General features: G+C 34.6%; 1 protein-coding gene across 10 annotated transcripts in view; it reads right to left on the reverse strand.

Annotated features, from left to right (window-relative positions):
* Positions 1-306: 306 nt before the first annotated feature.
* The window catches only part of TFG (trafficking from ER to golgi regulator), a 40,540-nt gene continuing 17,622 nt past the window's right edge, over positions 307-23,224 (reverse strand). For 5 of the 10 annotated variants that reach the window (XM_024245172.3, XM_002813347.6, XM_024245173.3 and 2 more), the window contains exons 4-8: positions 20,419-20,565; positions 16,607-16,771; positions 12,527-12,667; positions 4,330-4,428; positions 307-1,115 (exon numbers count right to left, since the gene is read on the reverse strand). In XM_024245172.3, the coding sequence (XP_024100940.1) occupies positions 733-1,115; positions 4,330-4,428; positions 12,527-12,667; positions 16,607-16,771; positions 20,419-20,565 (935 nt within the window). In that variant the 3' untranslated portion in view covers positions 307-732. The remainder of the gene's footprint in view (positions 1,116-4,329; positions 4,429-12,526; positions 12,668-16,606; positions 16,772-20,418; positions 20,566-23,224) is intronic. The other 5 variants (XM_024245175.3, XM_024245174.3, XM_063721858.1 and 2 more) reach the window with 1 other exon arrangement.

Consider the following 23,224-nt stretch of genomic DNA (forward strand, 5'->3'; position numbering starts at 1 on the left):
TCTGAGAAGGAAAATCACAAAGTTATCCAGGCTCTACCAACCCCCATTATAGCTATTGTTTGTTTATGTCCTAAATTAATTAACCTTTCATCCTATGAAGTAATAAAGTTCATTTTAAACCAACGATTACCAAATGCATTTTTTTCAAAGGAAGGACAGCAACCAAATGGCACTGTTTTCTCTGAATGGAAATCTGTAAGTAAGTTAGTTAAAATGTTTATACTTCATTTTAAGAACAAACAAACACCAATAAGGACTTCTGAAAAATTGTTCCTTTTTTCACATTTAAAATTTCAAGACCACTAATGGATTCAATCATCTTTATTAACCTATCAGTGTTACATTTTATACATAATATCTTGTATTCTCAAAGGGCTCTACTTTAGTACATCATGTTAATAGTAAAAAGGCAAGTAAGATGGCTAAACCTCACCCTAGCATTTTAATATCCTCCGGACAAGGGAAGCTAGAAAGTCAATCACTTTATACATGTAAGAGTAGTGTTCCAAAGTAACTAAGAAGCTGCTACATTTTTAAGCAGGGAGGAAAAAACTTTCATTTTGGTCTTTGTGTTCCAGCAAATTATACTTTCAATTAACAGCAACAATGATGATATCATAAAAAATGCTCTGCTTTTTAAATTTCTGAACTTCAATACAAATTAAAATAGTACTGGAGTCTTTCGGGAGGCCAATAGCTAGCAGCTACATTAACTGGTGTAGAGGAGCCTCCTTATCGATAACCAGGTCCAGGTTGAGTATAGCCCTGACCAAAGGGAGGACGGTTACGCGCATAAGGATTAGGCCCACTTGGAGGAGGGGTCATGGTACTTCCAGGAAGTGAAGTAAAACCCGGTCTTGGTTGATAGGCCCCAGGTTGGCTTGGAGCCATTCCAGGTTGAGAGGCAGGAGCCACAGTATAATTAGTAGGCTGAGAAGTTTGGGCAGTGTAAGTTTGTGCAGGATAACTGCTCGCCTGGTACTGCTGTGGCGGCTGAGCAGGCAGTTGTTGAGGCTGACCAGAAAAGGCAGGAGCTGGTGCCTGGGAAGTTGGTTGCTGGCCATATCCCTGGAACTGCTGAGGTTGTTGGGGTCCAGTCTGCTGACTATAGCTTGCTGAAAAGGCAAAATAAATAACATGTATCTTATCTTTTAGTAAAACTACTTTTCCAAAGAATTAGTCTTACTGTTAGGTGGACCAAAAATGGTGAGAAATTTAATAAATACGTATGTAACAAGCAGAGTGGTAGATTCCATCACATAGTATTTCAAGACCAAGTAGTTATCAAAGAGGCATTCTCTACAATTTTTTAAACCCTCTGAGACATAATCCCTGAGAGCAAATTCCTGCCATAGCATAATTCCTAGAACAGATGCTCAAATGATAAATGAAAGAATTATTATACTTTCTAGGAAGACCAAAAGTGGGAAAGCTAAACAGTCATTAACCAGGTTTTCAGGGGAGACCTACTTAACAGTATCAAATAAAAACACATTGCGGAGAATGAACATTTTTATATGAAATAATACTATAAATACATCTTATTGTACTAATCAGGTGCTTTAAATTTTGCAAATAAATACAAAGTACCATTTTCACAATCTTTAAAATCTTTCATTCCTTTTAGATTCGGTATCTGATGTTTTTTGCCTTTACAACTCAAAATTTTTACTTAGCAGTACAGCATAACACATAAAAAGCATACCATATTGCCCCATAAAAAGCAACATCTATATTCATTATTTACTAGGATGTAATTTTTTTTTACAATGAAAGTCTGCTTCACTGAAAACTTTTATCTCTACCATGAAACACACCTGCAGCTACTTGCAATGAAACCTCTCCATTGACTGGAATCCTGTCAGCATTAAATACCAGATACATAAGAAAATTATTAAAATATGTACAACCCTGCATTAAAAAAAAAAAAAAGGATTGAATGAATTTGAGTATATTCTGAACTCACCTTGAACCTGGGTTCAAAATTTACTCATGAAAGAAACCTTTATGACATAGTCCATGAACAAAACTGGAAAAGGTCAGAGGGAAACTGGCAAACCAACAGTGTCAAAGATGGTCCAATGTTACCACCACCACCTCTTAGTCTCCAAGCAGAGTATTTAGTTGACTATTTCCATATCTCTCAATCAAATTCAAGTTAATAGACTAGTAGGATCAGAAATACAAAGATAATAATTTGAAAAAACTAAATTTTACTCAGAGTGAAGACCCTGACTAAATTTAAGAGCAAGCTTAGTTCTTAATAAGTAAATCAAGTATCTTTAACGCATTAACTCACGGTAGCATCTAAATACTGACCTGAAACCAACTCATAAAAAATTCTGAATGTCATACAATTTCTCCTATCCTCTACATAAAACTTAAATTTTCACTATAAGGTTTTGGAGAAACAGATGGATTCAGCTTTATACTGAAAATGCCTATTCATTTTAAGACTGTGAGAAAAAAGAAAAGTGCCTTTTCATCCTGGTTTTTTAACTGGGCCTGGAAGTAATCTGATCCTTAATTATTGCTTAGGGGAAGGAATAACCCTACAGGCTGAAGATTTCATTAGCAGCCCACCAGTCTCTTGAACGTAATGTGGCAATGCTTCTATCATGTATGTGTATATATATATAGTCTCCCTTCCGTCCCTCCAAAATAATAAATAACTTTAGGTGAAGGACATCAGAAATAGCAAAACAATGGAAATATGGAAATTATGTGGGTTTTTTTTTTTTTTTAATACATAGGACATCTAGCCTTTTATGGAGTAAGTCTGCCAACTCCAGTCTAGGTTGTAGAATGCAGAATGATACAGGGAAATACTGAACCGATCCAGCTCCCTCCACTGAATGGCTGTATGTGCTTTGACAAGTCACAATCTCTTTGAAAACTAGTTGCCTCATTTATAAAATGCAAAAGCCTGAGTCCCACACCCAATCAAATGAAATTCAAAATCTCTGGGAATGGGGCCCCCACACATAGCCTCCCCCAGGTGATTCTAAAGCATAGTGAGGACCGAAATCCCGAGATTAAATGACGACTAAATCTCTTCAGTTCTGCTATTCTTTCTATAAATAACATTGTTTGTTAACACTGATTTTTTTTTTTAAAAGAACTGCATCCTAAAAATAACCTTCCTCCTGATATAATCCAAACTTAAGTTCTATGTATTTTATACAATTAAAAACAAGTAGCTACAAGTTAAGTCACTCTACAGCAAATACAATCTAAATAAAATTGTGTTAAAATATTTCAAAGTTAATTAATGACAGAATGTTATGGTCTAGGTCAGGAGTCAGCAAACTTTTCTGTAAAGAGCCAGATAGTAAATATTTTAGGCTTTGTGGGCCACATGGTCTTCTGTTGCAACTACTCAACTCTGCCATTCTAGTGCCCAAGCAGCAGTAGAGAATATAAAAATAAAAGTAGAAGTGTGTTCCAATAAAACTTTATACAAAAAAACAGGCAATAGTCCAGATTTGGCCTGTGGGCTATACTTTACTGACTCCTGCTCTAGCTGATACCACAAAACTCTATAAAATAGAATTTAGACTAGATTCAACTTGCATAAATTATTTCTAATTACAGGTGAAATTCTGATACTTCAATCTTTGGCTGTAAAACAAGAGTTGGACACAAACTCTCTGACATAACTGTAAAAAATACTGGAATTATAGCCAAAGTTACATTAATAATATTTATCATAGATACATATAATCTTCAGTGGACAGATGGTAAAATAGAAACAAAACACTGAGGATATTTAAAACAACTAAACAATGTTCTTAGTTGCCTGAATTACATTTTATACGATTTTATTTTTATGGCCTGTTTCTGGTATTCCTACATACTTGCAAGAGATTTTAAAATCTAAGTAGCTTAATTTAGCTCTTATTTAAATAAGATCACCTTTCCATGTATGAGTAAACTGTTCATATTTCTACAGGTACTAAGAGTACACTGGAATTACATGTTACATATAAATGGAGAGGTGGAGGGAAGGGGGAAAACTTGCACTAAGTCACCTAAGAGATAAACTGATCATATTAGTAAGACAGCTTTGTATTAAAAACTTTTTATACTACAAGTTACTGCAGAATCATCTACTGTAAGTTTTATCTGCCCACCAGAAAACTGAAATGTTGATTTACAATATTAACGTAAAATATTTAAAAATAAATAAAACAAATGTTGTTTCCTCTAATAAAAACTTAATACCTATTATATCAATGTACTACAAATCAAGGAATTAAGAAGAGCTTAAAGTTTCATGAGTATAGAAACAAAAAACCATGAGCCAACTCCCTTTCAACACCTGCTCACCTGAATACTGAATACCATACTGTTGAGGCTGCTGAGGTGGAGCCTGCGGCTGCTGCGCACCATAGCCGGCCTGTTGCTGGTACTGTTGGTACATCTGACCTGAAAAAAAAAACACACACAAGAAAAAAAGGCATGTTTAATGTGGCAAAGAGAAATATTTTTAAGATACATATACATTCTCTCTCCATCCAAACAGAGTAACAATATACAAGAAAGTATTTGTTCAACTTTAAATGTCTATGAAGAAGAGAATGAACCATTTTAGAAGTGTGATTCCTCTGCTGTGGATTAATTGCAGAGAACTAACTGGCAATAAACATTAAGTGCAACACCAGTGGCTACCATTTCATAAAGTCTAGAAAAACAAATGTTTTCCACCCAGCTGCCAACAGATAAGTAACGCTCATGTTCATTAAAAGCCAAGTGAGTTGAAAATCAGTAAATAAAAATGAGAAAAGGGACGAATACCATTTATATCATCTAAGTCCTTCCTAAAGCACTGTATTTGCCCTCTAAAGGTTTGGGCCTCTATTACCATATGAACAAACTTTTTGGTAGCAAGGAACTACATGACATCTTTTGTTCCAGAGCTGAAAGACACTTTTGGAATTTGTCAAGTTTGATTTTCTATGAATATCCAACATCTTTCGCCAATAATGTGGACTCTAATAAAGCCTAAATGGTTCTTCATTGCACTATTTAATAATGGCAGATCTTTTTAACAATGGTGATGTGTTCTTGAACATGGGAGTCCTATTCGTCCTATTTGGGGTCAACAACTACTGTTCCTATAAAGAAACCTTTTAGACACTTATTACCTATGATTTTTCTTTTTACTTTTTATTTTTCTGTCCTCACAATCTGTTCCCATACCTGTGATTTTCAAGCAAAGATTTATTGGTTTATGTCTTTATTATCTCTACTTCTCAATTATTTCACAATGGTTGATTTAACTAGATGTAATATCTAGTAGCAATAACCTTGCATTTTAATATCTATCTGGTATTTAAATCTTTAAAATAATCACATGTTGGCTGATTCTTTGAAAAATATTCAAACTACCTATTAATCAAAAGACTATGAGCAAACCAGACACTTACTGCAGAAGTGAGAAAAAAAAAAGACATTGTATCAACTGCCACTCAAATCGAGCTGCAATAGGCAGCTAGGACTCACAGGCTTAGAAAATGAGACAGAGCCCACTCTATTATACTAGCTGCTCAGCCCTAAAGGTGTCAAAGTGCTGCCCACTGGGTAGCACTAAAGGAGATACAACTATGTTTATATCCAGCTTATTTCCTAGCAAATGTTTCTTTATAATAAAAACAGAATAAAAATAAAAATCAGCTCAACTATTTTAAGCTATTTATCTTATTCCCAAATATGACAAGAAGAAAAAAAGAAACGCTCACAAAAGTTTCTTAAATGCTTTCTTAATGATTTAGACTAATAGCATAAAAGGTAGCACAGAAATTAACCAAATTTAGATGCCACCTTAATCCTGGATTGTACTTCATAACTAACTTTTGGAATAGAAGTGACCAGAATCTAAAATAAAAAGGTAAGTAGGTAGAGAAATATAATCAAGGGGAGTAAATATGTATAGCACATAAAAATGAACTCTTAATTCTTGAAAATTCGAAGGCTTAACTCCACAACAAAAAAATAAGCAAACAGGCAATAAACACATCTAAAAAAATTCAACCAAATTAGTATTCCCTATCTCAGATACAGAAAAATTAAACAACTTACCTGCAGTCAATAGCTAAGAACAGAACCATCAAGAGCTAAGAACCATCACTGGAACTCAGGCATAACTCCAAAGCTTTAGTTTATAAAGTCATTTTGCATATATTATCCCATGAACAAAATAATATAAATATTAACTTGGGCATCATCAAAAAAGGCTGAGATTAAGGTTCCATGTAGTAGTAGACTGTGGTCATCAATCAGTAAGGAACTCCTGGTCAAAACCGCAGTTATTCCCCTCAATAAAAATTTATAGGGTACAACTCTTCATAAAGCTTTTTTTTTTTTTTTGCATGTTTTCATAAACTGCTATAAATTGATTTTGAAAAACATCCCTAGAGTTAAAAATTTCAGAGGTTTATTATATCTCTACACAAGATTCCTTTTACAGCAGATCCTCATAAACATCTTTTGTTCAACATTGTTTCATTAAAACACTGAGAAGGAAAAAAAAATTATTCCCAGTTGGGGTTACTGTTCTGTGTGGAGTTTGCACATTCTCCCCAAGTCTGTGTGGGTTTTCTCTGGGAACTTCAATTTCCTCCCACATCCCAAAGATTTGTATGTTAGGTTACTTAGCATGTTTAAATGATCTCAGTCTGAGCAACTATGGGTGTGTGTGTGGTTGCAAGTGCACCCTGCAATGGAATAGCATCCTGTCAGGGTTGGTCCCCACTTTGCTATTGAGCTGATGGGATAGATTTCAACCATCCACAACCCTGAACTGGAATAACTGCATAAATCATTATCTTATTTGTTTTTATTAATCTTTCTTCAATGTATCTATAACTCACATTTGTTTTTAGTCTTTATCTAGAAGTCTGGGGGTATTTTTGTGATCAGAAATATGCTGTAGGAACTCAACTTACTCATATCAATTAGCCTATGGTAGAACTGATTTCCTCATACATCGTCTCACTTAAAGTTACAGTTTCCAAGAACCTATCAACAATGTTAAGTGAGGATTTACGGTACTTACTTTAAACCCACCTCATTCAAGTCCAAATGGGACTGTCACAGTATTCTGAAAATTAAGAAGTCTGTTTAATTGTTTAAAAAAAGAAAAAGGATGAACTTCTTCACATACTTGAGAGATCTATAGGACATATGAAGAAAGCAAAATGCAGACATTGTTTATAGTAAGCAATGTTTTGAGTAATAAAAAATATGGTCATGCATTGCTTAATGACAAGAGTAGGTTCTGAAAATTTTATCACTGTACAAACATCATATAGTATACTTACACAAACCTAGATATATATAGCCTACTACACAGCTAGGCTATATGGTACATAGCAGACTACAAACCTGTAGAGCATGTTCCTGTACGGAATACTTAGGCAATTCTAACACATGGTAATTATTTATGTATCTAAACATATCAAAACATAAAAAAGGTACAGTGAAAATATGGCAAAAAAGATAAAAAATGGTATGCCTGCCTAGGGCACTTACCATGACTGGAGCTTGTAGGATTAAAAGCTGCTCCAAGTGAGGTACTTGTGTTGAGTGAATTGTGAAAGCCAAGGACATTACTATGCACTACTAAAGATTTACAAACGCTATACACTTAGGCTATACTACATTTATTTTTTAAAATTCCATTTCTTCAATAAATTAACCTTAGCTTACTGTAATGTTTTTACTTTATAAACTTAATTTTTTAACATTTTTAATACTTTAGCTTAAAATACATTGTGCTGCTATACAAAAATATTTATTCTTTATATCCTTATTCTATAAGCATTTTTCTATTCTTTTAATTTTAAATTTTCTTTTACTTTTTTAAACATTTAGAAAAATATCATGACACAAACATACACATTAGCCTAGGCCTATACAGCATCAGGATCACTGATATCACTATTTTCCACCTCCATAACCTCCATATCCTGTCCCACTGAAGGTCTTCAGGGTCAAGAACATCCATGGAGCTGTCATCTCCTATGATAACAATGCCTTCTTCCGGAATACCTTCTGAAGGACCTATCTGAGCCTGGTTCTACAGCTTTGTTTTTTTTTTCAATAAGTAGGAGTACACTCTAATGATTTAAAAATATAGTATAGTAAATTCACAAACGAGTAAGAGAGTCACCTATTATCATTATCAAGTATTAGGTACTACCCATAATTATGTGAGCTACACTTTTATATGACCGGTAGTAAGTCTGTTTACACCAGAATCACCACAAACACGTAAGTAATGCCTTGTGCTACATTATGATGGCTACACATCACTAGGCAATAGAAATTTTTCAGCCCATTATAATCTTATGAGACCACCATCATATATGCAGTCCACTGTTGACTGAAATGTTGTTATACAGTGCATGACTATATATAAGCTATGTTTTATGTATATTTTCAAAAAGAATCAATGACAGAATAAAGTAAAAAGTAATAAAAGAAATTAAGGGGAAAAAGAGAACAGGATGAAGCAAAGAGTAATGGTAAGACTTCCAGGAATTATTTATTACACAGAATAGCCAACCTCTATCATGACCCTCAATGGCTTCTGCACATGTATAGCATTTATGACAATGGGTTGGTATCGTTTATATTCTTAGAAATTAGAAAGACTTAACTCCACAATACAAAAATGACCAAAGAATAAGCAACAAGCACATGAGTATCTGCTCCCTTGTGTAGTCCCTCACATACTGAACAGGGCTGACCTGTATACCAAGAGAATATTGCAGAAATGACAGTGACATTTCTGAGGACAGGCTATAAAAGACAGGTATCTTCTACCTCACTCTCTTCTGATTACTCATTCTGGTGAAGCTGTCATGTCATGAGGTCACCCAAACAGCCCCATGGAAAAGTCCAAACGGTAAAGAACTGAATCCTCCAGCTCTGGTTAAGCTTCAGATGACTATAACCCCAGCAGCCATTTTTAACTGCAACCTCATGAGAGATACTGAGCCAAAAATCACCCAGCTAAACCATTCCGGGATATCTGTCTAAAACCGTATGAGACAATTAACTTTTGTTGTCTAAGCATCTATGTTTTGGGATAATAGTTACACAGTAATAAATAATATACATAGTTTTGATTTTAGAAACATGTAAGGGATGATAGCCGTTAGAAAAAACGACTCAAGACACATTAACAATGCAAAGTGTGAACCTTGTTAGGCCCCTAATTTGAACAAGTCAATTTAACAAACTAATCTTGAAACAATTAGGGAAATTCAAACATAGACTAGCACATGTTGACATTAAGAATCACTGTTGAGGTTGCAGGTGAGCTGTAATCAAGCCAATGCATTCCAACCTGGGCAACAGAGTGACACCCTGCCTCAATTAAAAATAAAAAAGAATCACTGTTAAATAACAGCATGGTGGTTATATTAAAAAGAAGATTATCAGTTAGACATACATACTGAAATAGCTGAGTATAATAAGCTGTTCATAATTTGATTTAAACTACTCCAGCAAATTAAAAGGAGTGCAGTGGGGAAAAAATGATGAAAAAAGAATGCCAAAATATTGGTAAGTGTTGAAGCCACATGACTACATGAAGAGTTGATTATTCTATGTATGTTTCAACATTTACATAATAAAGTCTACTCAGCTTTTCATTATATTGGCATATGATTTTAAAGATTTTAATTATATGCTTTTTCATTTTTTTAGGTTGTCAAACAGCAATATCTCCCGATCTCTGATGATTTTTAGCGTTCTTCTCCTTACCAGTTACATTTCTGGCAACATCACATAGTCTTCCTGTAACAGGCATTGGCTTTATATGAAGAAGAGTAACATTATCCCTTTCGGTTTTTTTAATGATGCGCAATATCTTGTTGATCCTTTTAACTGAACAACATATTAAGACTACATTTATTTGGAATAAAATTCACAGTTCCAAAGTCCCTTTTATGGGAGTTATGTAACAACTCAGAATTCTTAATTTTAGTTTGGACTATTAACACATTGTAAGAGATTGCTATGTTAACAAATTATAAGTAATACATTTTATGTTGGTAATTCTGCTCAAATTATAACCAGTAGTTGATCTAAATAACTGACAATGTCAAAGACTCATTATACATCAAAAAGTAAAAGTAGCCTATAATTCACGCTGGGAATCTATAAATAATGACTATATTTATCCAAAGCTGTGCTCTTAAAATAATCACTAGCCACGTGTCTATTGAGCACCTGAAATGTGGCTTGTTTGAATTGTGATACGTTGTTTGTTGTTTGAAGTGTTCCAAATCAGTGTCAAATCCCAGACTTCCAATACACAGTACCAAAAAAATTAACTTTTTAATAGTGAGTACACATTAGATACATTAGGCTAAATAAAATTAATTTTACCTTTTCTTAAACATTTTTCTAATGCTGCTAAATAGAAAAATTACATGTGGCTTCTATCGTAATTCTTTTGGACAGCACTGATCTAGAATTAGATCAGTTATTAATAGTTTAAATGACGTCACATATTAATTGTACAATTTTCATACTGTATGTTTTAATGTAAGCTAACAGTTAATTGTAGCAAGGCATACAATACTACTCTAAAAATTAAATGCACATAAACAATGTTAATCTGCTACCTCTGGAAAAAGGCATTTGGTTGCTGTGGACAGAGGTGGGGGAGAGAATTTTCACTGTATGTCCTTTCACACTTTTAAAATTTTACTTATTTGAAAATGCTCAATTAAACACTTCATAGAATGTTTAGATATTGCTAGTAGCGCCTTAATTCCCATTTATTTATACATAAACAGCAAACATTATTTGGTACAATGATCCTTCCAACTGTCACTGTATCACAGTATATACTTAAAATGGGATTTATTTAAAAACAAATCTTTAGTTCACTTGATGTAGGCATTAAACTCTCATCATACCTATACTCTACTTTTGTCCATTTCAGCTGACATCTGCTTTAGTTCGTTTGTTCTAGTTTTGGCAGTAGCATTTTGGTGCAGAGGAGGAGTTAACTAAAGTTGGTTGAGAAAAGGCTTGAGCAATAAGAAATTCTTCGCAAACCACTGATTCATCAGCAAAATGTCACCTGCTAGTTCATAATGACTGGTGTTCATCCAACAGACAACTCTGGATTTTTTTTTTTTTTTTTTGGCTGTTTGTTTTTGAGACAGGGTCTCGTTCTGTTGCCCAGGCTGGAGTGCAGTGGAGTGATACAGCTCACTGCAGCCTAGACCGCTTCAATTCAACAATGCAAACAATCCTCCCACTTCAGCTTCCCAAGTAGCTGGAACTATAGGCACACACCATAGCACCCAGCTAATTTTTTTAAATCATTTTTTTATTTTGTAGGGACAGGGTCTCACTATGTCACCCAGCCTAGTCTCAAACTCCTGGGCTTAAGTGATCCTCCTGGCTCAGCCTCCCAAAGCACTGGGATTATAGGCGTGAGCCACCACACCTAGCCAGGTAACTCTGCAAGTATCACCACAGGATGATAGGATTCTATTCCAAAAGTGGTCAGTTCATTTTAGGCTATGTTTTGTTTTTGTTTTAATGTAATTGATAACCTTAATCACTTGCTTCTGGGGCTGGAAATACATTATACCACTATCTGACCCATTAAACAAATAGTTAGAGCACCACCTGGTGTTTGTTTTGAAGTGGAATGTGGCTTTAAAGGTCCCAACACGCACAGGCAATACAAAAATCACACTTCATTATCTAGAAGGCACCCTAGAGATTAGTTAAGTACTTAGTCACATTCTGCAGAACTCCAAGGTTTTCAATGAGGCACCTTAGTGCCTGCTGTGTGAAGTCTGTTGCCCTTCAATCCCCTATTTTAAATACGGAGCTTTCAAGTTATATTTCATTTAGAACTAAAGACATTCTTTTGAAACCACTGGGTTTAGTCCAGTTTTCACATTTTACAGTGAAAGAATATCAAAACCCAGAGAGACTAAACTGTATATCCAAGGACAGACTATTTCAGAAGAAAAAGTCTGACTTAAAATACACTGCTTTTTTTCTGTTAAAGACATATTGCTAAATTTACAAAATTATAAAAGGCTACTAATCTTACCAAAAAAACCCACTACAACTAAAGTTATCCTTTATCTCTATTTACAAATCTTTTTAAATTAGAAAAATCATGCACAGCTGCTGAAGAAAGGAGAGAGATAAAACAGCATCTATAACACAAAATAAAGTGTGAAATCACCAGTCTGAACTTCACTATCCTCCCCAAGGGTCACCACTGACTAATGACTGGTCTTTCACTCTGTATCTATATACATAGAAACACTTTTTTGAGGTATTTTTTCATTCCAATAATTGGAAACATACCTGACATACTGTTCTATTTGGTTTTTTAACATCAAATCATGTCAGTAAATCAAAATTTTTCCTGTGTTTAAGGCATGACTGAATACATGAAGTGTTTACAACAATGCTGCAATGAACACTTCTACACATGTACTTTCCCAAACATGTGTTCTAAACTCTATTTTACCTTCAATCTGACCTGCTTGGGTCTGAGCTCCTGTATATGGTGGCTGCTGTGGCTGAACGCCTGGTGGGTGAGCTGCTGAGGAGGAGGAAGCAATGCTGTCGGGTGTTCCTGAACGATCTTCTGCAGGAGCACTGGGTGGCCCTGGATAATAAAAAAAAGTCAGTTTAGTATCCAACACAAGGCCTTCCCCCAGCAGGCTCAAGGAATAAGTGTGGTTAAAAGATAATAAAAGTACTACAGAATAAGTATATAACCACAAATACGGCTTTTTACATTAAATGTATGTACTTTATTTTTTCCTTTGCTCCAGTCTCTTAATCCAAAGCTACAACTGGAAATCCTTCCTTATAAAGTGTAGAGTACTATAATCCTGAGTCTTAACCTCTCCCTGCAAAAATCAAAACTCATGTCTGCAATGCCAATATCCCCCTACTCCAAGCAATGTATTCTGCACATGAACCAAAATTGTCACTTCATTCCTTCAAGGGGTCTTCACTGCCCATAAATTAAGTTCAACCTCCTAGTTTGGCATTAAGGGTCCAAACACTATTTCTCCCAATTTCTCTTCTCACATGCCTCCCTTTCAGCTCAACTCACCTTCTCCCCACTCCCATAACATAGCTAATATTTTTTTGACCTCTATTTCATTTGTCTCTGTTCTCTCCCACTATATCCCATATATTTAAATATAACATTCACATATTTAAATATAACATTATTTAAAATGCAATTATAATTCCACACTTCTAGTAAGCCTTCTTGACTCATGAATACTTTTTCCACTAGTGAACTTCTATCTAGTTTACTTTTGTTAACCCATACTGACTTCTACTTTGCATTTCTGAACAGCTCTCACTTTCCCTCTCAAACACTCTGCACTCTTTTGGCCGGGCTCCTGACCATTGATTCTTTTTTGTCTGCCTAACAAAGCCTAGCCTAGCACTCTTACATATGGAGCCACTATAATTCTTACAAAATAATGAACACAGAAATGAATAGAGAGAATATATTACAGTTCCAATGCTGTGACAGTTAAAAAAGATATTCTGAGGACAATGTAAATATGTCTTACTCCTTTAAATTCTTTCTGCTTTGGCAACACAGAAGAGTGGTTAAAAGCATAGGTTTAGGAGCTAGACTACCCAGGTTCAAATCCTAGTGCTGTCACTCACTAGCTGTGTAACTCTGGACATGTTACATAATCTCTTTCTGTGCCTCAGTTTTCTCATCTGTACAAAGGATATACTAATTCCTACTTGATAAGGTTATTGTGAGGATTACGAGTTAACAAGAGCTTATAGCATGGGCTTATAAAAGGAATTATACAGCAAAAGCTTATAAAAGTGACTACTACTCAGAAAGTTCCATATAACTACTTGCTATTATCAGCAGACTAATTTTTCTAAGGGCAAACCTCTATCTTGTGCTCTGATGTATCCCAAGAACTTACCACAGTATTAGGCACAGTTAATAGCTGACAGTCCAAGTATTAATAAGAACCTAAACTAAGATATAATACTGGTAATGCAAGAGAGACTGATGATTGCCAAAATAAAATGGATGATGGTTTCTATCTACCACCATTTTACTTAAATTTATATCTATGTAGATAAATACACACATTCTTCCCACAAAAGACACTGTTATTAGCCTAAATATATATATTTGTTACTTTGGCTCCTCTTTCCTCCCTTATATGTAACTTATTACAGTTAATGTTCATTCCATGTCTGTAATATTTTATCCCTCCTTCCCATTGCCACATTCATTATTGTAATAAGCCACATTTTTACCACATCACACCTGAAGAACTACAAAAGTATCCTAGCTATGCATATAGTTTTTCCTACTATAATTCAACATACAAAGCTGTGAGAAAAATGGTCTTCAAATAATGTGAATCATATTAATATTATTCTAGTCTGGAATATACTACATTTAAATCAAAATTTAAAAGTCTGACCTCATCAAATTTTCACACAATTCTCTTTTGTGAGTAATTCCATGAAAGTCTCTAAGAAATACAAAATGAATAGACTGTACACATTTCCAACTACTGATAAAGGCAAAGTAAATCCATCAGATAAACTCTCCCCCAGGTAATAACTAAAAACATGAACAAAACAAAATAAACTATTTGAAATAACTGAAAGCCAATCAGAAACCAGAGGAGTTTACCCCAATAAAATTAGAATGGATAAGAATTAAAAGCGCTGACCTCTGCAGCTCCAATGGCAGAAAACAACAGTGTTAAAACAATCTCATGGCTGGACAAGCAGCTGAAGATTTAGGAGGAAAATCCCGCAAGTGAGGGTGCTACTGAAAGGGTAAGACCCAAGATCTAGGTATACATACTCTGCCCAAATCCCCAGCTGACTATAGGGCTGGGAGAGCAGAGGAGGATATCTCAAGAAGGCTCAGAGAAAATGCAGCACCTAGAGCAAGCTGAAAGGACCGAGCATACGTATCAGCTGCTATACACCATAGGGAGAAAGAAGGAGCAGTTTTGAGTATGTGAAAGTTATCAAAACCAAAATGAAGTCATTAATGTTAAAAAAAATATTAAAAACTCTGATAAGGCCATGAAGAGAGGATTCTTGCAAAAACTATCACAAAAGAATTCAAAAACCACAAGCCTACAGACAGGCCATCACAACTTTGCAAAAAAAAAAAAAAAAAATACTTCTGTGACTGTGAGGACATCTGCCCAGAAACTGCCTGTCCAACCTCAGACTGGCATCACTCTTGCTAATGATCTTTGTAGCCAACAATAATTATTTCAAAACAATTATACATTCTCCTCATTTTTTCCTTTAAAAATCTTTGTCTGCCTTTACCTCACTGAATATGCACATAGTTTACTATGGCATGCATATTTTCAATGCAATGCTCTATTCCCAAATACCTTCTTCTTTTAGAGAAGTGCTTTTCTGTTTGTTATTTACGTTAGGTCCATACAAATCAACTCCCTGCTAGATCAACAATAACAGAAAATCCTCTAAACAGAAAATCTTGTAGTGTAGTCCCAAGTCACTACAACATATTAACCAGAATGTCTAGTTTTCAACCAAACACTATCACACAGGCAAAGAAACAGAAAAATGTGACCCTACTGGAGTTGGGGGGAGTGTGTGTGGGAAAGAGGAACCCAGTCAATAGAAATGGACTCCAAATGGGTCCAAGTGTTAGATGTTGCAGATAAACATTTTAAAGCAGCTAAATATTTTTAAAGAATCAAACATAAATACATTCAAACAATTAAAGGAAAATATAGTCTTAATGAATGTAAAATAAAGAATCTCAACAGAGAAACAGAAACTATAAAAACCCAATGGAAATTCTAGAGCTGAAAGCACAATTAAACAATTCACTAGAAAGGTTCCACAGCATATTAGAAATCACAACGACTTTGAAGAGTTCAATAGAAATCACCCAACCTGAAGAACAGAGAGAAGACTGAAGAAAAATGAACCTTAATGACCCATGAGACAGTATCAAGCTCTCCAATGTATGTGTTATTAGAATCCAAAAAGCGAAAACGACACGGGAAAAAATAATTAAGAAATTATAACCAAAAGTTAAAAAGAATAAAACAATATAGGTACTGCTTTAAGGTTAAAAACTTATTTATATAAAAACCCACTGTATACTCAAGCAATTTAACCAGAAAATCTACATTTAATTTTCAATTTCTCTAAGATGAGAAGAGATAAGACAGATCAAATATAATTCGAATACTGCACCTAATCAAATTATAAAATAGTTCAGATTTTTAAAAACTTTCTAAATTTTACTTTCAAAAATTTACTTGAACCCAACAGTAGTTATTCTTTAAGGGTGAGGGTGCTACTCTTGGGGAGAGGACATAAGAAAGCTTTCTGAGGTGCTGGAAATCATATACATCTTAATCTAGTTAGTCTTTTACATAAGTGTACACATATGTAAACATTTGTTAAGCAGAACCCTTAAGATTTGTGCACTTCACCATATCCAAGTTATTCTTCAATTAAAGAAAGAAAGAAAGGGAAGAAAGGAAAGATGAAGGAAAGAAGGGTATAAAGGAGTTGGAAACCAACTTACCTGAAACCTGATCATCTGTTAAGCCAAATGCTGACATAACATTTTTATTGATTTCATCTTGGTTTTTTAAAGGATCAAAAGCAGACATACTTGCTGCCATAACCTGAGTAGACTGTTTTCCAGAAGAATCAGATGCAGACTTTTCTTCCCTACCATCCACAGTATCTGTAAAAATAAGAGGAATAAACAAAAACTTGTTTCCTTTTCATCTATATTCAGTAAGGCCTAAAAGTACAAGGGAAATAATGCAGGTGTATAATGATAGTCTGGAATGTTAAGTATGTCGGAATATAGGATTATAGATCATTTTAATTCCTTTTTTTTTAAATATATTTTTACTTCTAGTAACAGGGAGAAGAGGGCAAAAAGAAACAGAAGATGAACAACAGGACAGCTTTCCAAAAAAATTATTTACCTCCTTTTGTAAGAAACATTAGATGAAAAAAATACAAGCTCCTTGATAAAGAGAAACATTTTACTTTTTTGGGTTTTTCTGGAGCCCAATAACCTATATCCCAGTATCAGATACCCACTGGGCACTCTGGAAGTAACAATTATAGGAACTAAGGCTTTATTTTATAAAAAGAAACTGAACTAAGGTTATAATCTCAAATTTTACATTTTATTTCTACTGTCTACTAGTCCACTATTAAATTACATGGAAATCAAGCCAACCGTAATTAATTCATAATCTTCCATAAATAGCACATTAAAAACAGTTTTGAATTTGCTACCTTCTATTTTAATATGTATTACTTATTAAAATACTTATTAAAATGCTTACAGATGAAATGATGTATATGGGATCTGCATCAAAATAATACAGGAGGGGAGCCGGGTGCAACAGCTCATGCCTGTAATCCCACCACTTTGAGAGGCCAAGGTGGGTAGATCACTTGAGATCAGGAGCTCGAAACCAGCCTGGCAAAACCCCATCTCTACCAAAAATACAAAACTTAGCTAGGCACAGTGATGCATACCTGTAATCCCAGCTACTCAGGAGGCTGAGTCATGAGAATCACTTGAACCTGGGAGGCAAACTTTGTAGTGAGCTGAGATCATACTCCAGTCTGGGTAACAGGAGGGGTGGAAGTGTGTATAGTGTAATTATATGATACTATAAGTTGGTAACTGTTGAAACTGGATGTGGGTTTCTGGGATTCATTATAACGTCTACTTTCTTATATACTTAAACTTTTCTATAATAAAATGTTTAAAACAACAACAGAAAAACAAAATGTCAAATATTATGAGCAGGTTAAATTTAAAATCATGCTTTTCTTCTAAGGATACTAAGATATTCCACAGGCATTTATACTACTGTCTTGTGAAAGAAAAAGAGTTCAAGAATAACATACATTTTACAAATAGGAATCCAAGTCCAAGATACAAAAGACATCAAAAGAAACAAACAAAAAACACGAACAAGTAAAAAAAAAGACTGTTGGTAACCATTTACTCAATTAAGGGACAACGATTATCACTTTTGTTACCAAGCAAGTAAATGAACATCAGTTCTTAGATCACACCTGTAATCAATACAAAATGTATCTTCTGAAAAAAAATGTAAGTGCTAAACGGAATATAAGTACCCACAGCACACACTGGCTGGCAGCTCATTCATTCCTAACATACCATTCCAGGCTACCCTAATATTTTCTAAATGTTTGGAAAAAGAAAACCACTAGAAATATTCCTTTAAAACATGTCTACCAGTTACCTGTCTTCCCTACCAACTTCCTTCCTCTAATCCCAAGAGCATACCACGTCAGTCTTACAAATTGTTTCCCCTCACATCTCACTACCTATGCCTCTTTTCACTTATCATAAACTGAAAAACCATCAGCAAACACACTATATGTCCTACTACTTGCTCCATTAGCTGCTGGAGATACTGCAACAGGTCAATCTTCTATCTAAGGTAGTTTACACATCATTTGCCTCTTAAAGGAAAACAAGCATCCAAGAATCGCTGTTAATAGAGAGCTGAAGACCACAGGTGGCCACATTTCTTAGTGAGGGTAAGCCACAGGTTCTAAATAGCACTAATAGCTGATTGGCAATTTCATTTTGTGGACTAGATTTCAGTTTCTGATGTACGGTTTATTGTTGTTGTTTATTTTTTAAAAAAATTAGAACTATCTCTAAAAATAAAATGCAGATTGTATTATTCTTATATCATCTTATCATCAGATACTGTCAGACAGGACACAGTAACTAGAAGATGGCCATACAAGAAAACAATATATCGCATGATTTCCAAGATGCAGAGAAGAAACCAATTTTAACATCTTTTACATTAACATAGGTAAAAAGCTAACAATATGTATAAAAAATATAGAAACAAAGAATAAAGTATAAACAGTAGCAAGAAACAGGTGAGGAAAAAGTTTCACCTAAAGCAAAAAACTCATAAATCCATTCCTTAGAGTAGAATGTGGGCCACTGTAGCTAATTTCTGAACAGTACTGGCTATACTGGTTAAATTCTCATCTACACTTCTTAATATTCTGCAGATGGTTAAATCCCCTGAAATTATATGCAAATGTTGTGTCAGCATCTATGAATTCTTCTGGAAAAATTGTCTAACTTTTTCATTGATTCTTGATCTAAAATTGGAAATTTTTGTTTGGAGAGGGAGGGCTCAGAATAGGCAACCTTCTTTGACCTGAAATATAAAAGGTTTCATCATAAAGTGACCAAGAGAATCTCATTATAGTATTCAGCAAATCTCCATTATGTTCTGAAATAGAAGTGGAACTAGAAATAATCAATCACCAAATATTTATTAAACATCTATCATTAACATAATTCCATATGACTATTAGAAGACAGGAAGAGAGAAATGATGGAAAATACATCTTTATTTAAACTGTAACTAAAATAAAAATAGAAAACAAAAACTCCCAAATTATTTAGTGGCCAAAAATAGAACACATGCCATTTATCCACAAAAATTATCTCATGTTAAGCCCTTTATATGCAGTCATCCAGTCTAGATTTTTTTGAAATTACTATTTCACAATATGGACAGTTTTAAACATATGAAAATTATAAGCAAACAAAGAATTTGTTAAAAAATAATAATAATAAGAGTTTTCTTTAAATGCAACATCTAAGAATCTTAAAAGAAGAAAGCAGTTTTTTAACTCTACTTTCAAGTCATAACACATAAAGTTTCAGTCCACATTTTAAAATACATTTGGTCCCAAAATTATGTCAGTTCGAAATGTCGACACATTTTGCTTTATCTTAACACAAACAGTACATGTCATCTATACAATGGGGAAAAAATCAGTTTTTCTTTAAATATTATTATTAAAAACTGTGTTTCAACTTTATAACATACCATTTTTAATGAACATTACTAATCTAAGTGATTTTTAGTTGAAAATACTTCCAACACTATGTAATTATTCATGAAATGATTTTCAATTTCCAAGGTTCATTACTTATTATACTAAAAAGGGTTCATGTGTCAAAAGGATTTGAAAACTGACCTATGTAATAAATCCAAAAGTCTAAGACTAGTTGCAAAAGAATCACCCAGAAAACACTTTAAAAATGGGTTTCCAGATGCTACACTCCAGTATTTGGTATATTATATCCAGGAATTGGTATAACGAAACCTCCTAGTCATCTGGACGAACAGCAAAGTTTAGGAACACAGACATAAATACTAGTAGAGAGGCAGAGGAAGAAACAAGAGTGATATTGGGAGTGCCATCCTTCTCCCACTTAAAAAGAGTTTTTTAAAACCTCCACAAAGATGTGAGAACAATAAATCAGAATACAATGGATTCAGGGTTTACCATTTTCAGGAATACTGGTGGAAGGTCCTGGTTCTCCAGGTGGTTCCAAGCTATCCAATAAACGATTCACTTTATTTCGAAGTTCTATCAGTTCTCGACGGAGATATTTCACCTGACTTGATTCAAGGGGTCTTGGTTGGCCATTAACTGAAATAAAAACATTTATTTGCTTAAAATTAGAAGTTCATGAATAAGTATACTAATAATATGCAACAAGGACAAATAAATACAATTCCTTTAAAAAAACAAAAACAAGATAGCGATGTAATGGAGTAACTTTTTAAAAAAAAAAAAAAGAATTCTCTATGGCTAATAACTTATTTTGGGAAAAAAGCAGCATTCATCAGTCTTTCTTGATGCCAGACCTATAGCCTATGACCTTACTGGTAAAAAGGTTTAGTAGGAAAATCCGAGCTCTACTTTTTAATAGAAATGATTAAATTTAATAAAAATCATAACTTCAAAAGCTCATTTTATTTCATCGTGTTCTTAAAATAATAGAATTTATTAAATTTAATAGAAATTATTAAATTTAATAAAAATTACATTAACTTAAAAAGCTCATTTTATTTCATGCTATTCTTAAAATAATACAAAAATACCTTACTCTATACATGTTTAAAGATATAACATGACTGATAGATCTGTTATCCCTCTTGCATAATTTTGTCTTGAAAAAAAACAGCTAATTAAAATAGCTGATCTTAAAAGAAATCGTTAAAAAAATATATGCAGGGCCAGGCATGGTGGCTCACACCTGTAATCCCACCACTTTGGGAGGCCAAGGAGGGAGAACTGCTTGAGCCCAGTTCAAGACCAACCTGAGCAATACAGTGAAACTTCATCTCTACAAAAACCTTAAAAAATTAGCCAAGTGTGGCGGCCCATGCCTGCAGTCCCAGCTACTCAGGAGGCTGGGGTGGGAGGACTGCTTGATCCCCGGAGGGGAAGTCCAGTTGGCCGAGATCACTCCACTGCACTCCAGCCTGGATGACAGAGGGAGACCTTGTCTCAAAAAATTTTAAAAAATAAATATAAATTTAAAAACATATGCAGAACTTATCTACTTATGTACATCTTGACTGTCCTTCAAAGCAGTTACTTCCAGAAACAGTATACAAGCCACAAAATGCCAGAGATTACTCGGTAATCCCTGGTTGTGATTTTTTAATGAAAGCAACATTACTTCACTTATTTATTTTGTCCAAATGATTTTCAGTTGACTGAAAAAAATGAAATCCTTCATTCAGCAACAAACACTGTCACCACTCAGGTTATTTTTAAAAAGAAAAGAAAAAAAAGTGACACAAGGCTCTGATTGCAAACCCCAAGACAGGAGTTCAAAAATTAAACTAAAATGCTTTGCGCATTGCCAGTATACATACATACAAACTCCTGAAGCACCTAATTAGAAAAGGACATCTATGTGAAAATAAAAGTTCAGGGCGATTCTTTGTTAAACATGTTTCAAAATCAAACCACCAACTATAAGCTTTTAGAAGAAAACTCACCAGTAATTCACATACTCCCTGCATAGCTATGAAGTTCAATACAATCTCCTACCTACATCAATTAATTATTGGTTTTCACTTGGTATTACTGTGTTTTTCTCCAATATCTGATGAGACAAACAGCTCCTAGCAGCCAGAAACTGGTCTGGTAGAGTAAGACAGGCCTTAGTGTTGCTGGAAGCTGGCCTGGCACTCACAGGTAGGCTGTGGTGTTCTCCCGTTGAACATAAATATTTCAAAGAATACCAACATCACACAAGACTATCATCTGTGACAGATCAACAGTCCATAACCATGTCAAAACTCAGACAAAAACAGGAACACTGACCACACCAGAAAAATGACCAAACAACCTTTTATCCTGGCTAATACGAGTGACTGCTACTACTTTACCAACTGTAGCTTTAGCCTCAATTCATTCCTCTCACCTTCCAGATAAGATTTAGTAAGATTCATTCCTCTCACCTTCTAGATAAGATTTGATAAGATACCCAAACACAGAATCATCTCTACTTCCTGAGAGCATCCAATGCGGAGCAAAGCTCTACTTCCTTGAACCTTATCCAAAATCAGCTAACACAAACCCAAGCCCAAAAAAAAAAATCCTTTTCTAACAAACTTGTAAGACATCCTATTGTTCTCTGTGGTATTCATTCTCCCTTGCTGCAGTAAGTCAGTAAACCCAACTAGTAAACCCAACTTCATTCAACTACAGGTGTGTTCCTGGTGGTCTCTGGAGCACACTGATACATCTTACCAGAACTTTTAAGAACCTTGCACTTACATTCCTAGTATGTCCTATAATCTGTTATTATCTACTTAGTGGGTTTAAGAGCACTAAGCTCCAAATTATACTCAATTAAAAGTTTAAATTAGCTAAGTTTAAATTAATTAAGTTAATATTAGGTGTCAGCTTGATTAGATTGAGGAATGCCTAGATGGCTGGTAAAGTACTGTTTCTGGGTGTGTCTGTGAGGGTGTTGCCAAAGGAAATTGACATTTGAGTCAGTGAACCAGGAGAGGAAAACCTGTCTTCAGTGTTGGTGGGCACCACCCGATCAGCTGCCAGTGCAGCTATGACAAAACAGGCGGAAGAAGGTAGGATAAGTTTGCTTGCTGCGTCTTTAGCTCGCTCTCCCTCCTATGCCAGATGCTTGCTTCCACTCCTCCTGCCCTTGGACATCAGACTCCAGGACAAGAGACTCCAGGTTTTTTGGCCTTTGGACTCTAGGGCTTGTACCAGCAGCTTCCCAGGGGACTCTCAGGCCTTTGGCAACAGACAAGGGCTGCACTAT

This window comes from Pongo abelii, chromosome 2 (assembly GCF_028885655.2).
Source record: "Pongo abelii isolate AG06213 chromosome 2, NHGRI_mPonAbe1-v2.0_pri, whole genome shotgun sequence".
NCBI classification, from domain to species: domain Eukaryota; kingdom Metazoa; phylum Chordata; class Mammalia; order Primates; family Hominidae; genus Pongo; species Pongo abelii.